General features: G+C 35.6%; 1 protein-coding gene across 2 annotated transcripts in view; it reads left to right on the top strand.

Moving 5' to 3' along the window:
• LOC117325827 overlaps positions 1–15,408 on the top strand; it is a 95,600-nt gene that overhangs the window by 58,678 nt on the left and 21,514 nt on the right. For both annotated transcript variants that reach the window (XM_033882314.1, XM_033882315.1), the window contains 12 exons: positions 604–670; positions 5,329–5,416; positions 5,804–5,961; positions 6,449–6,589; positions 6,885–6,975; positions 7,592–7,715; positions 8,126–8,267; positions 9,931–10,142; positions 10,859–11,024; positions 12,347–12,466; positions 14,143–14,218; positions 14,945–14,978. In XM_033882314.1, coding sequence (XP_033738205.1) covers positions 604–670; positions 5,329–5,416; positions 5,804–5,961; positions 6,449–6,589; positions 6,885–6,975; positions 7,592–7,715; positions 8,126–8,267; positions 9,931–10,142; positions 10,859–11,024; positions 12,347–12,466; positions 14,143–14,218; positions 14,945–14,978 — 1,419 coding nt within the window. The remainder of the gene's footprint in view (positions 1–603; positions 671–5,328; positions 5,417–5,803; positions 5,962–6,448; positions 6,590–6,884; positions 6,976–7,591; positions 7,716–8,125; positions 8,268–9,930; positions 10,143–10,858; positions 11,025–12,346; positions 12,467–14,142; positions 14,219–14,944; positions 14,979–15,408) is intronic.

Genomic DNA, 15,408 nt, shown 5'->3' with positions numbered 1-15,408 from the left:
ATGTATTTTGGTGATATATATATACCTGACAATGTATTTTGGTGATAGGTACCTCTATAACTGACAATGTATTTTGGTGATATGTACCTCTATAACTGACAATGTATTTTGGTGATATGTATACCTCTATATCTGACAATGTATTTTGGTGATATTTACCCCTATAACTGACAATGTATTTTGGTGATATGTACCCCTATAACTGACAGTGTATTTTGTTGATATGTACCTCTATAACTGACAATGTATTTTGGTGATATATATATACCTGACAATGTATTTTGGTGATATATATATACCTGACAATGTATTTTGGTGATATATATATACCTGACAATGTATTTTGGTGATATATTTATACCTGACAATGTATTTTGGTGATATATATATACCTGACAATATATTTTGGTGATATATATATACCTGACAATATATTTTGGTGATATATTTATACCTGACAATGTATTTTGGTGATATATATATACCTGACAATATATTTTGGTGATATATATATACCTGACAATGTATTTTGGTGATATATTTATACCTGACCATGTATTTTGTTAATAGGTACTGTAGTTTACAGTTTCTTTCCTATAACAGGTATAGCTCGTACTCTGGTTGTGCTGGAGGTAACCATGGCTGGGATAACATCTTCAAGTCTATGCATGTAAGATAACCTCTTTGTAACTTTGTTAGAGTGATTGTTCTTAAAATTATTTTATTTTTATACACCCGACGAAATACGGGACTTATTATGTTATCATGTTGGCGTTCGAGTGGGCACATATGGTGTCCGGACCATAACTCCAATACTAGTGGACCCAGGCTCTCCATACTTGACGCAAATATACATCTTGATGAGCCGAAGTGTCTCATACCAAAATCTTGCCCCTTTCCCCCGTATTTGAGGAGTTATTCCCCTTTGATGATTTTATTTGTCCAGACCATAACTCCAATACTACTTGACCCAGGCTCTCCATACTTGACACAAATATACATCTTGATGAGCCGGAGTGTCGCATACCAAAATTTTAAAAGTTGAAATTGTAAAAATTATTGTGATTTTTAAAAAAAATTGGCATATTATGGACTTAACTGATTTTCCAATATTCTTGAGTTAATGTTCTGGTTAAATGTTCTGATTCTTTGCAAAGAGGTTCTTTTAATGTATATATTCTGTATATAAACATGTGAACTAATTTTTGTGTTGTTGTGTCTAAACCAAGGTTTCCCATATTTGCAACATATATACATCTCATCATTTAAAGTTAACCTTCGGTTTCGACTACACACCATTATGTGTATCAATATCTCCTTCCAACAATGATACTTCATTTTAAAGCATTACAACCTGTGAAACTACACAGGCAATATGTCTTCACGTGAATTTCACGTGAAAAATTTCACGTGAAAAGCGGTAAAAAAGTGAATTTCACGTGAAATTTTTCACGTGAATTTCACATGAATTTCACGTGAAATTTTTGTCCATTTGATTTTTATATGCTGTTTTTTTCACGTGAATTTCACCTGGAAAATTTAGCATGTAAAAATAATGAATGATGCATGATGAATCCTTCTGCATCGATCTGGACATGTTGCTGCTCAATTGTCATCCCTGAACAATGAAATAATTGACATCAACAGCTATAGAATGCTGAAGAGAGATAATTCTTATCAGTTTTAAACTTTGTACATCCCTTTACTTTGCTTATTATACGAGTATATAGCCAAAGGAGGCACTAAATGATCAACCTTTTCTCGTTTTAACCTTTTATACATATGTAAATAAAACAGTCAAGGTGAATCATCATTAGTGTCTCGTTTGCCTATTTCTGGAATATTTTCCAAGGGTAAATTCGGGGCCGAGTGGTTAAGGTGTTCCGACATTCTGCCACTAGCCCTCCATCTCTGGGTTGCGAGTTCGAATCCCACGTGGGGCAGTTGCCAGGTACTGACCGTAGGTCGGTGGTTTTTCTCCGGGCACTCCGGCTTTCCTCCACCTCCAAAACCTGGCACGTCCTTAAATGACCCTGGCTGTTAATAGGACGTTAAAATAAATAAAGCTTATATTAATTCCTTTCAAGATAAAATTTGTTCAGGCTATATCCCTTACACTGTAAATCAACGGAATTCATATGCAAGAGTTACTTATTGGTGATGTATCTTTAACAATTAACTGAAACGAAAACATTTTTAAGGTACTCAAAATGATTTAAGAATTAAATTCAATATATTTTTTTATGTTTTTGAGTCATAACACGAAAACAAAAATGATTTTGCTCGTTGGCCAAGTGCATAAGGTGTTTGACATTCTGCCTAGTCACTAGTCCTCCACCTCTGGGTCGCGAGTTTGAATTCCATGTGGGGCTGTCACCAAGTACTGACCGTAGGTACTGGCAATGGGATATGTACTGTATGACAAAAACTGACTTGCATGTCATACGATTTTGTCACAATTGAACATGTTTGATGTGTGCATTTGATTTATTTTGATATTGAATTTCCATGTATAATTCTAATTAATCTACATATAATGTATGTATTGTAAATAATTTTGAAAACTTCAGTTATTGGGTATTTATGTATGGCAGACATTGTCTTTATACATGTCATATGATAATGTTATGACTAATGAATTTCTTAATATTCTCTAACACATACTGAAACTATGGGAGTTTGTGTCTGTGAAATTATGAGTGTAGCTCTGAAAATAATAATATTTACCCACAGTTGCATTATAGTTAGACATTTGGAAATAATTTATTGTCTAAATGTACTGCTGGGTGGAGACATTTATTACTGAGTCAGGTGTTAGGGCCAGATGCAAATCGGGCTAAAGTGCAATATTATTCATAAAAAACATACTTGTTTCCTGAGCTAATCATTAGAATGAAAAACATTTTGTATTTTTTACATATCATTAGCATTGAATAAAAAAATGGTTTAATCATACTACATGATTAACTTTTTGTAAATAACAACGAAATATGTATCATGAACCTTCATATTTCTGATGTATATACTACATCTGTAATAAATGTCGAGAATTTACATATAGTTTTGTTAGGTCACCTGAGACAAAGTCTCAAGTGACCTATTCTAATCCCCTTTTGTCCGTCGTCATGCGTCGTGCGTCGTCCGTCGTGCGTCGTGCGTCGTGCGTCCGTAAACAATTTACATTTTCGACTTCTTCTCCAAAACCCCTAAACCAAATTCAATGAAATTTGGCAGGAAGCTTCTATGGCTAAAGGTCAACCAAAATTGTAAATTATATGGTCCCCACCCCCCAGGGGCCTCAGGGGCGGGGCTAAAAAGGGTCAAATTGACTAAAACTTCAAAAATCTTCTTCTCTACTCTCAGATATGGTGGAATCAAACACTCTTCATAGATGGAAGGGTCTTAAGGTGCTTTACCAAAATTGTAAATTTCATGACCCAGGGGTCTCAAGTTTGCCCCTGGGGAGGGGGTAAACTTTACTATAGTTTATATAGGGAAACAACATTTTTGACTTTTATTTGTTTTATTTCTGTTGGAATTCATTCTAATTTGGTAAACATTGTCAGCATGGGATGACAGTTTGATGGCATGCACATGTTGGCCCTGACTGACCCCCAGGGGCTGATGGGCGGGGCTAGAAAGGGCCAAATTGACTGAAATTTCAAAAATCTTCTTCTCAAGACCAAAATAAGTTGGAATCAAATACTCTTTAAAGTTGGAAGGGTCTTAAGATGCTTTACTAAAATTGTGAATTTCATGACCCAGGGGTCTCAAGTTTGCCCCTGGGGAGGGGGTTAACTTTACTATAGTTTATATAGGGAAATCACATTTTTGACTTTTATTTGTTTCATTTCTATTGAAATTCATTCTAATTTGGTAAACATTGTCAGCATGGGATGACAGTTTGATGGCATGCACATGTTTGCCCTGACTGACCCCCAGGGGCTGATGGGCGGGGCTAAAAATGGTCAAATTGGCTGAAATTTCAAAAATCTTCTTCTAAAGACCGAAATAAGGTAGAATCAAATACTCTTTATAGTTGGAAGGGTCTTAAGGTGCTCTACTAAAATTTATTAATTTAATGACCCTGGGGTCATAAGTTTGCCCCTGGAGAGGGGTTAAATTTTACTATAGTTTATATAGGGAAATTACATTTTTGACTGATTTGTTTGATTTCTATTGGAATTCATTCTAACTTGGTTAACATTTTCAGCATGGGATGAAAGTTTGATAATATGCATATGTTGGCCCTGACTGACCCCTGAGGGCTGATGGGCGGGGGCCAAAAAGGGTAAATTAAATTAACTGAAATATTTCAAATCTCAGGTGACCGTTAAGGCCCATGGGCCTCTTGTTATATTTATATAACGATATATTGCCTGAAGAGCTCCAAGATGGGCGAAAGGGCTAGCAGATACTAGTCTTTGTGTTTTGTGTTTTTATATATTTATACCGTCATATAGACATTTAAATTTCTTTGCTGCTATATTTTGCTGCGTATATGCCATTGGGACATTTGATTGTCAAATGCTTGAAGCAACAGTCTTTTATACAGGCATTCAAAACCATTATATCAATAATTAGACTGTTTCTCTGAATTTTTCTTCAATTTTATGAAAACCAAACCAAGCTTTTTTCACGTGAATTTCATGTGAAATTTTTCACGTGAATTTCACGTGAAAAATTTCACATGAAATTCACGTGAAATTTTTCACGTGAAATTCATGTTAATTTTTTCACGTGAAATTCACGTGAAGAAACATTGGCTGTGTACCCCCTTCCAAGTGTCAAATATTGCGGCGGGCTAATGTTGTGGCCCTCCAACGGGCCCTTGTTATCATAATAATAATAAACTTTATTTATTGAGGATAGAATACATGTTTAGCCAAAGGCTAATCTTCCACATTGTCCTCTTGTTAGTAAAATACATGTGTTAGATATGACATATTAATGCATGCACTTTTGATATATTTTTAATCAATATTCTAAGCAATAAAATAAAATCATTACCTGTATATTACATAAATATTGTTATGCAATCAACATAGTTTAAAGTAATATCACAGCGGAACTAATTAAAAATTATCACAAAATGCATTGTTATAATATTGATCATAACTGAGTGCGTCAGTGTGTAATTTTTACCAATGCAAAAGTAAATTGTTATGATTGTAATTAAAATTCTTCACAAGCATGGAACTTTTATGAAAAAGGAAATTCATGGAACAATTCTTCAGAAATGGTGGTCGAAGGAAGCTTCACTGATATGATATAGGCCTCTTGATATAACCAGTGTTATCAACCTTAAACTTTTGTCTTTATTTGCAGGCTTTATTTCTGGCACATGGCCCAGCTTTCAAACAGAATTTGAAAATCAATCCTTTTGAAAATATAGAGCTGTACAATCTAATGTCAGGTAATATATACATTATATGTTCATACTTATTTCTAAATCATGTTGTAACAAACTTTCTTATTACATGGATACCTTAAGAAGCTAACCTTTTAAAATGTGAAATGATCATTAAATTTGAACATTCTAGACTTCAAGCATTATGATACTGTTCAGTCTTGATAATTTAAACAGATGTTAAGACTTGATTGAAAAATTGATTCACTGTACTTATACAAAAGAACTGCTTAGTATCTGAAATCTAAGGTCTGTGATGTTAAATTCAAAAGATAAATCATAAGATGATACAATATTACGTAAATGAGATTTAATGTTGATGAGTGTTTTAGAGAGTGATGATTATTTTGAGAGGTGATATCTATGTTGAGGTATGAATTTACCTGTTTCCAGAGTTGTTGGATATAAATCCTGCCCCTAACAATGGGACCTTAGGGAGTCTGGACCATGTGTTGGTGAGGAACAGGACAGGACGACAGGAGCCCCTGTCACAGGTTCCAGTGTGTAAATCTGATGTGGACCCAGCCCCATCTCTGTGTGGACAAAGCCAGGTAACCCTGTTTTATCATTGTCTGTGTGTTTGATTAGATAATTATTCAGTCTTTTTTATGTGTGATTTGCCAATTAGTAAGATTTTCTTCTTTAGATGAAGACTGAAATTTGGTCTTCAAATAAAGAAGAAAATATTACTAATGTTGTGTAAAGCTTTACCATAAAAAGTACAGTTCCTGTGTTTTCCTTCTGTTGACATTTTGACTAAGTGAGCATGTGAACGGATAGATCAAGTGATCGCTACATTAAGCCAAATCTCATAAAATCTTAGGAAACCTAATGCTGGAGTGAATTATGAAATACGGGAATTCAGATTCCTCCTGGCAGGCAATAAATGTCTTGAAAATAAGGAGATTTTTCTCACATTGGGAGGTATGGCATGCATGTACAGTTCTCAACAACAATTTTGATTAAATATGAAATTAATATCATCATGTAATGACCAATTGCCATGAAATTCAATATTGCACTCTATTTTTTTTCTAGCCAGCTGCTGATCCAAATCTGCCCCAGATAACTTTAAAGGAGAAGAGTGTATGTCAACTGCAGTATCCAAACCGAACTATATTGTACGACACCATGCTGAAATTGCCTCTGTACACAACATTTGAACTCACAGAGCAGATGGTGAGCAATTTGTTGTATATAATGTATAAAACCTGTTGTCTGTAGCTGATATGGTGATAATGCTACTTCTTAATGTATTTTACGTATAATATTGTAAAATACATTATGTAATATTTTAACACAACTCTTTTGGATCTTTCGGATGCTTTTTCCTTTTCACTTAAACTTGTTTTCAGTCCTTTTTTGTGTCGCTTGCAAAAATCAGGCAACATATAGGTATCACTATGTCGGCATCGTCCGCACAGAGGTTTCCTTTCGGTAACACAATTTCACTTCGCAGTACTGTATGTTATAGGTGACTGGTACCAGTCAGAAGAACGACTGTATTCTGACCACACTGGAGGATCCTTGGTTATACCAGCCACACTATTCACACTTTTACACAGGTAAGCACTGTTTTATTCTGCTATTTATATAAAAATTACGTGTTGAAAATAAGGGGTTGGGGGTGTTAAACAGAAATCACACATCCATTGCACAGATTTAGTTCAAGTTCATGTTCATAACATCACGCCATCAAGTTCTACATCTGATGAGATTTGAATGGTCATCACTCGAGTTAAAGGACAAAGGTCATGCTTTATGGTCTCTTTTACAAAGAAAAACCGTTATGCACAAGATCCCTCATGTACCCCTGGACTGATTTATCTAATTGATTAGGGGGTGGGGGATATATGAGTCATCGCTTATTTTGCCTTTAAGGTACGTATTTGTTCTGCACTGGTACTAAAGACAATAGACTTAGTCTACTTACATATTCTGATATCTTACTTTCATCCCAAAATATATGTATGGGACACTTTATTTACAGTTGTTATCATTTTATTTGATACATATATTATTTTATCAGTCAGACAGAGCATTCCATTAAAAACTGGGCCATTCTGGCCTGTATTTTAAACTCTGATCCTGATAATCAAAATTGTCAGATGCATTTCCATCGCAGACCTGAAAGTATAAGGTGTCTCTGTTAATCATTGTGCACTTGTTGATCCTTTACAGAGATTTGGAGTTTCACTAGTAACCTGATCAAACAATATGCAGTACAGTATGGTAAACTTACCGTGACACTGGGCCCGGTGTACGACCATGATGGTGACGGACTGGCCGACACTAACAAGTCCAGGTACTGTGGTGTTTCTGCTTTATACAAAATATCATGGAAGCTTTTGATATCATTTATGATTTTTTTTTTATCATTGTAGAATACCAAGAACTTCCTTGTGTATATAAGGTTTTAGAAGGCATGTCATTCATTGCATTGTCATTTTTGACACCAACCATATGAGGTTGTATGAAAAATGTACCTGTCATCCTTTTGTATATTTATTCTCAATTTTCACCATCAAAAAGTTGAGTAAATACCAGTACCAGCAAACAGCTATAGGCTCCATGAGCTAGATGCTATGATAAACTCACAAGGATCATTAAACATATAACAGTGTATAAAGATATGGAAAAACAAGAAAAATATGGCAAGTTTTTTTTATCTACATTGAATTAAATAGTAGTTGACTGTTGATTTTCTGTGTTTAGCACAGTGACCCCCTCCCACGTGTTTGTGGTGATGATGAGATGTGCCACACCCGGACAGGTCTATCCCTGTGGTGGGAATGAGACTCCTGTTCTTATCCAGTCCCTGGTATTACCCTACCTTAACTCCACTCCCAACTGTCTGGTAAGTTAGTCCCCCTAATTCTGAGACTTTAATTAGTCCACCAGGGGGGGGGGGGGGCTTTTTTTTTGCACGCTCCTATTTTGGAAAAAGTGATGGAAATACTTACCATTTATACATACATATTTCATAAATTACTGTCCGATTCATAATAGAATTGATATTGTGTGGTTTGGTGCTTTAGGTGTTCTCTCTTTATACAAGAATTGTGATGTGACCTTGTCTGGTTTAGTTACTATATAGTAACACAATATTTGCTTGGGATTTAGATTTTGCTATAACCAGTGAATATTATATATACACACAAAAACTCGAAAAATTCGGATAATACGAAGTGAAAATTTGGTCCCAACAATAAAAACCCTATTTGAAATGATCGAATAACTCGGAAGTATAATTTTTGTCGATCGGTGGTAAACGCCGACATTTTTTAAGAGCTAAATTCCGTTTGTAATAGGCCTACTGAACATATCGGCACTAGGCCTACTAACCTACATGCTATTATAAGTGTTTCATAAATTCATAAAAGAAATTGTCGGTTGAATCTTATAACAACAAGTCTTGGTGATAAAAAGTACTGCTTTACTTACATCAGGTAATTTCCTAAGGCGGTCGCCGATATTAGTACACACGATAGTCAACAACTCATCTACCCGCTCGCTCAAGCGGAACTACATATGTAATCTCTGACACACCGGTAGATCTACCCGGCTGATGTTTTTACAGGTGTAGAAATGAAACAGTCACCGGCGCCTATTAAATCTTTAAACTGCTGAAACAATAGCGTAATTACTGCCAAGGTGTTCAGAGTACAACTGTAACGGTGAGGTCGGTGCTGTCTATTAAATCGGATAAAACGTCAACTCAGTTACAGTAACATTTTATACGCACATGCGCAGCGCAACTCCCGGTGCTAATACACATGGAAATGGCGTGGTTATCAATAAAAAGTAAGTAGGCCGATCAAACAGTATTTTATATGTCCAATAAAAGGTAATGGTTCTGTTACGTTTTGCATGCAATCTGTGTTAAACTTAAACGGTTATTTGATTTGACATGAATAACTTGTTATTTTGTCGAATTCCGTTTTATCGTTTACCTTTAGCAAACATGACTTGCACATCAGTTCGTTATTGAAGTGACCAAGTGAAAGAAACTTTATCGTGACTGTATATCGGCAAAACTAAATTACAAGTGACATAACGAAACATTACATATATATTTACATGTATTGACCAGTCTTCACACTAAACTGATGAGCGACAGAGCGAAGTTATAATGATTATATAATGTTGACAAATATTGACCAAACTTTTCACCAAAAATGATAACTCGCTTAATTCGAACACTCGGAAAACTCGAAGTTTTTTCGTGGTCCCGTCGACTTCGAGTTAACAAAGTTCCACTGTATATAAGTGTTTGCTGCAGAATGTTAACAAGTCGGTGTTCAGCGAAATTTAATCCCCACAAACTAGTTTGGACTGGAACAACTGCGAAATATTAGCCCCATGAATGCAGTACATCAATAACAGTATTTAACTCTTTATTTTTATTTATATTCTAAAGTCATACTTCATTTTAACTATGCAATATTATAAATTAATTTAATAGTTAAATAAGATAAATTGATACTTTCATTGGATTAAATTTTGTGTATGTATTGTAGTATCCATCAGATTACCTGAAGGACAACATAGCACGGGTTCGTGATGTGGAGCTTCTCACCGGGCTACGTTTCTTTGTGGAGGATACCTTTTCTGTATCAGAGGCTGCCCGACTTAGGACACACCTGTCAGAGAAACTATGGCCATCAAAAAGCCTGAGGACTTGGCTAGAGTCTCCCAGCTGTCCAGTGGTGGAAGATTCCTGTTCATCTAGGTAGATTTCACAGCGGAAAGAGTTCTTTTGTCAATACATCAGTCTGCTGATTATGTAATTCTTCCTATTGTCTGCTTCAGAATAATGTTTTGGATAATCTAATGCAAGCATTATTTCCTTATAATACAACGGTTCTGTCAAGAGTCCAGATTGCATGAAGAACAAAATTTTTCACTGTGTCAGAGGATGTATTATTGTGTTTGGTTGGCAGAGAATCATAACCTTTTTGTCAAAAACATAACCTTAACCTTCATTTACTGACCTTATTTATATCTCGGTAAGGCATTTTTTTTGTGTACCTATTTTTGGTGTCGTAACCACTGTTTATAGAGTGAACCTTAACCTTCATTTACTGACCTTATTTATATCTCGGTAAGGCATTTTTTTTGTGTACCTATTTTTGGTGTCGTAACCACTGTTTATAGAGTGAAGACCCCAGTTTATTTTGTCCCTGGATTGTCCTGAGCATTACAGCATATCTAATTACTTCATTTAATAGTATTCACAATCTAATGCAAATTGGACGTTTAATTAATGTGACTGAAATTTAACCTTGTCCTTTCATAATGTATAAAAACTAATGCTTATCATTGAAATATATACAGACCTACATTTCCTTCTATTATCAAAAGGGATACAACATCAATTTGGAACCAGTGTCATCCAGCTGATTGTGATGCTATTTAGATATAAAATTTCTGTTTTAATTCTGTCAGCTACCAGCCTCTGCTCCTGATATCACTGGACGGGTTCAGAGCAGACTACCTGCTGCGTAACTTCACACCCTACGTGGGCCGTCTGAGTCAGTGTGGGACTCGCTCACCTTACATGAGGTCTGTGTACCCCACCAAGACATTCCCCAACCACTACTCCATTGTGACAGTGAGTATCTACTAGAAATGATGCAATACTTTTTCAAACAGATGATTATGAAACTTTTCTGTGACTGCATGAAATTAACAACATTTATCTAATTTCAGTACGATATAAAATGCAAGCTTAGAGTATTTAGAATATATAAATTGTATGTTCATTTTAGATATAGCTTTCCTTTTTTGACTCATTTACCTCCTCAAGTTTTGATATCACCACTCCAACATGGAATGCAAATTGAAATGAATTATGTTGTAGACAGATGTCTAGATGTTTCCCTTAGCAATAAGGTTCCCAATATGTAAGGCTGAGATGGGAATATTCTAAGTTAGGGAAGCCCTAAGATGTTGTCTGTACATAGTTATACTGTACCTATAACTTTAACCTTAGTTAGGGAAGCCCTAAGATGTTGTCTATACATAGTTATACTGTACCTATAACTTTAACCTTAGTTAGGGACGCCCTAAGATGTTGTCAGTACATAGTTATACTGTACCTATAACTTTAACCTTAGTTAGGGAAGCCCTAAGATGTTGTCAGTACATAGTTAGACCATACCTATAACTTTAACCTTAGTTAGGGAAGCCCTAAGATGTTGTCTATACATAGTTATACTGTACCTATAACTTTAACCTTAGTTAGGGACGCCCTAAGATGTTGTCTGTACGTAGTAGACTGTACCTATAACTTTAACCTTAGTTAGGGAAGCCCTAAGATGTTGTCTGTACGTAGTAGACTGTACCTATAACTTTAACCTTAGTTAGGGATGCCCTAAGATGTTGTCAGTACATAGTTATACTGTACCTATAACTTTAACCTTAGTTAAGGGAAGCCCTAAGATGTTGTCTATACATTGTTGGAATGTACCTATAACTTTAACCTTAGTTAGGGAAGCCCTAAGATGTTGTCTATACATAGTTATACTGTACCTATAACTTTAACCTTCGTTAAGGAAGCCCTAAGATGTTGTCTATACATAGTTATACTGTACCTATAACTTTAACCTTAGTTAGGGAAGCCCTAAGATGTTGTATATACATAGTTATACTGTACCTATAACTTTAACCTTAGTTAGGGAAGCCCTAAGATGTTGTCTATACATAGTTATACTGTACCTATAACTTTAACTTTAGTTAGGGAAGCCCTAAGATGTTGTCTATACATAGTTATACTGTACCTATAACTTTAACCTTAGTTAGGAAGCCCTAAGATGTTGTCTATACATAGTTATACTGTACCTATAACTTTAACCTTAGTTAGGGAAGCCCTAAGATGCTGTCTATACTTTGTTAGACTGTACCTATAATTTTAACCTATACTTCATGCTGTAGGGTTTGTACCCAGAATCTCATGGGATTGTGGACAACAACATGTTTGACAGTGACATAGGAGATCTATTCAAGATAGGAAGGACTAGTGCATTTGATCCACGCTGGTGGCAAGGTGAACCAGTAAGTGTGTTACAGTATACTGTATGGAAGTTACAGTACACTGTATGGAAGTTACATTACACTGTATGGAAGTTACATTACACTGTATGGCAGTTACATTACACCGTATGGAAGTTACATTACACTGTATGGAAGTTACATTACACTGTATGGAAGTTACATTACACTGTATGGAATCTACATTACACTGTATGGAAGTTACATTACACTGTATGGAAGTTACATTACACTGTATGGAAGTTACATTACACTGTATGGAAGTTACATTACACCGTATGGAAGCTACATTACACTGTAAGGAGGTTACATTACACTGTATGGAAGTTACATTACACTGTATGGAAGCTACAGTACACTGAATGGAAGTTACATTACACTGTATGGACGTTACATTACACTGTATGGAAGTAACATTACACTGTATGGAAGCTACATTACACTGTATGGAAGTAACATTACACTGTATGGAAGCTACAGTACACTGTATGGAAGTAACATTACACGGTATGGAAGTAACATTACACTGTATGGAAGCTACAGTACACTGTATGGAAGTAACATTACACGGTATGGAAGTAACATTACACTGTATGGAAGCTACATTACACTGTATGGACGTTACATTACACTGTATGGAAGTTACATTATATTGTATGGACGTTACATTACACTGTATGGAAGTTATATTACACTGTATAGAAGTTACAGTACACTGTATGGAAGTTACAGTACACTGTATGGAAGTTACAGTACACTGTATGGACGTTACATTACACCGTATGGAAGTTACATTACACTGTATGGAAGTTACATTATATTGTATGGAAGTTACATTACACTGTATGGAAGTAACATTACACTGTATGGAAGCTACAGTACACTGTATGGAAGTAACATTACACTGTATGGAAGTAACATTACACGGTATGGAAGTAACATTACACTGTATGGACGTTACATTACACTGTATGGAAGTTACATTACACTGTATGGACGTTACATTACACTGTATGGAAGTTACATTACACTGTATGGAAGTTACATTACACGGTATGGAAGTAACATTACACTGTATGGAAGTAACATTACACTGTATGGAAGCTACATTACACTGTATGGAAGCTACAGTACACCGTATGGAAGTTACATTACACCGTATGGAAGTTACAGTACACTGAATGGAAGTTACATTACACTGTATGGACGTTACATTACACTGTATGGAAGTAACATTACACTGTATGGAAGCTACATTACACTGTATGGAAGTAACATTACACTGTATGGAAGCTACATTACACTGTATGGAAGTTACATTACACTGTATGGAAGCTACAGTACACTGTATGGAAGTAACATTACACGGTATGGAAGTAACATTACACTGTATGGAAGTTACATTACACCGTATGGAAGTTACATTACACGGTATGGAAGTTACATTACACTGTATGGAAGTAACAGTACACTGTATGGAAGCTACATTACACTGTATGGAAGTTACATTACACTGTATGGAAGTAACATTACACTGTATGGAAGTTATATTACACTGTATAGAAGCCTAGCTTCAGGAGGTGCTCCACTTTTGTATTGAATTGTATTTACACACTGTATACTCTGGAGATCTATTTTACTGCTGTCATTATTGTTGATGTAGTACTTTTGTTACACAGATTTGGAGAACGGTAATGAATAACAACAAGACTGCTGCCACTTTCTTCTGGCCTGGGTCGGATGTGGAAGTAAACGGTAAATGATGTTACATATATATAATCATAGAAAGTGTTCTTATCAATGTCAAGTCGGATATAGCCCGCATTATTACCATGTAATATCATGTTTCTGGTATAACTTAGCATCAAACATTGAAGTGAAAAAATAAAAACAATTTCTTAGAAACATAATGAGGGTTCTCGGTTTGTAATTTCGGAGAGAAAAATTTCGGGAATTCATTTTACAACGAACCTGTTTTCAAAGTTCAGAGAATAATCAGTATTCTGTAGTAGTTTTGTTTTATAAGTTTGCTACTCTGTGAAAATAGCTTACTTAGAGCTCCGGCTATGTAACTTCAGATGAAGGTCTGAGGTGTGTCTTTCAACACTCCTTACCCATTGCAGTTTGTGTTTCTTGGGAAGCTTGGGAAATGGACCAGTCCATGCTGTTGTGGTTATTTCCTTAGGCTAGACACTTTACCCTTATTGCTCAAGATGGCATACAGCAGGCCTCCTGTTATTCAGTGAGGTAGTCACCAACTACTACAAGGAAACCCTGCCTCAAAAAACCAAGGCTGTTCTCAGGGCAATAGACCTAGCAAACAAAACAAAAATGAAACAAACTGAAATCACGTTTCATTTTGCATAATTTGATAGAATACAAGGAAAGAAATACTAGGGAAAGATTACTCTGTTACACCATTTGTTTGAACAAGATTATAGAGTTCATGATTGTCTCATGTCTGCTTTCTGTTTCTTTCAGGAACATTCCCAACTTATCACAAAAAATATGACTCGTAAGTATCTGAAGTCTGTTTCTACCTTTATTTCCTGGAATATTTCATTAAGTTAAGATACTGGTAAAGTGATATGGGGTATTAAGAATACAAACATTGTTAAAATTAAATTATTAATTGCATAGTCATTGAAGATTGAAGATATCTTATTTATATCTCCCCCATTTCCTACTGTACAATACTTGTCTGAGCTCCAGTTCCTACTGTACAATACCTGTCTGGGCTCCATTCCCTACTGTACAATACTTGTCTGGGCTCCATTTCCTACTGTACAATACTTGTCTGGGCTCCATTTCCTACTGTACAATACTTGTCTGGGCTCCATTTCCTACTGTACAATACCTGTCTGGTCTCCATTTCCTACTGTACAATACCTGTCTGGGCTCCATTCCCTACCGTACAATACCTGTCTGGGCTCCATTCCCTACAG

The sequence above is a fragment of the Pecten maximus genome, chromosome 4 (genome assembly GCF_902652985.1).
Source record: "Pecten maximus chromosome 4, xPecMax1.1, whole genome shotgun sequence".
Taxonomy (NCBI): Eukaryota; Metazoa; Mollusca; class Bivalvia; order Pectinida; family Pectinidae; genus Pecten; species Pecten maximus.
Note: the sequence above shows the minus strand (reverse complement) of the source record. Positions and strands in the feature narration are given on the sequence as shown.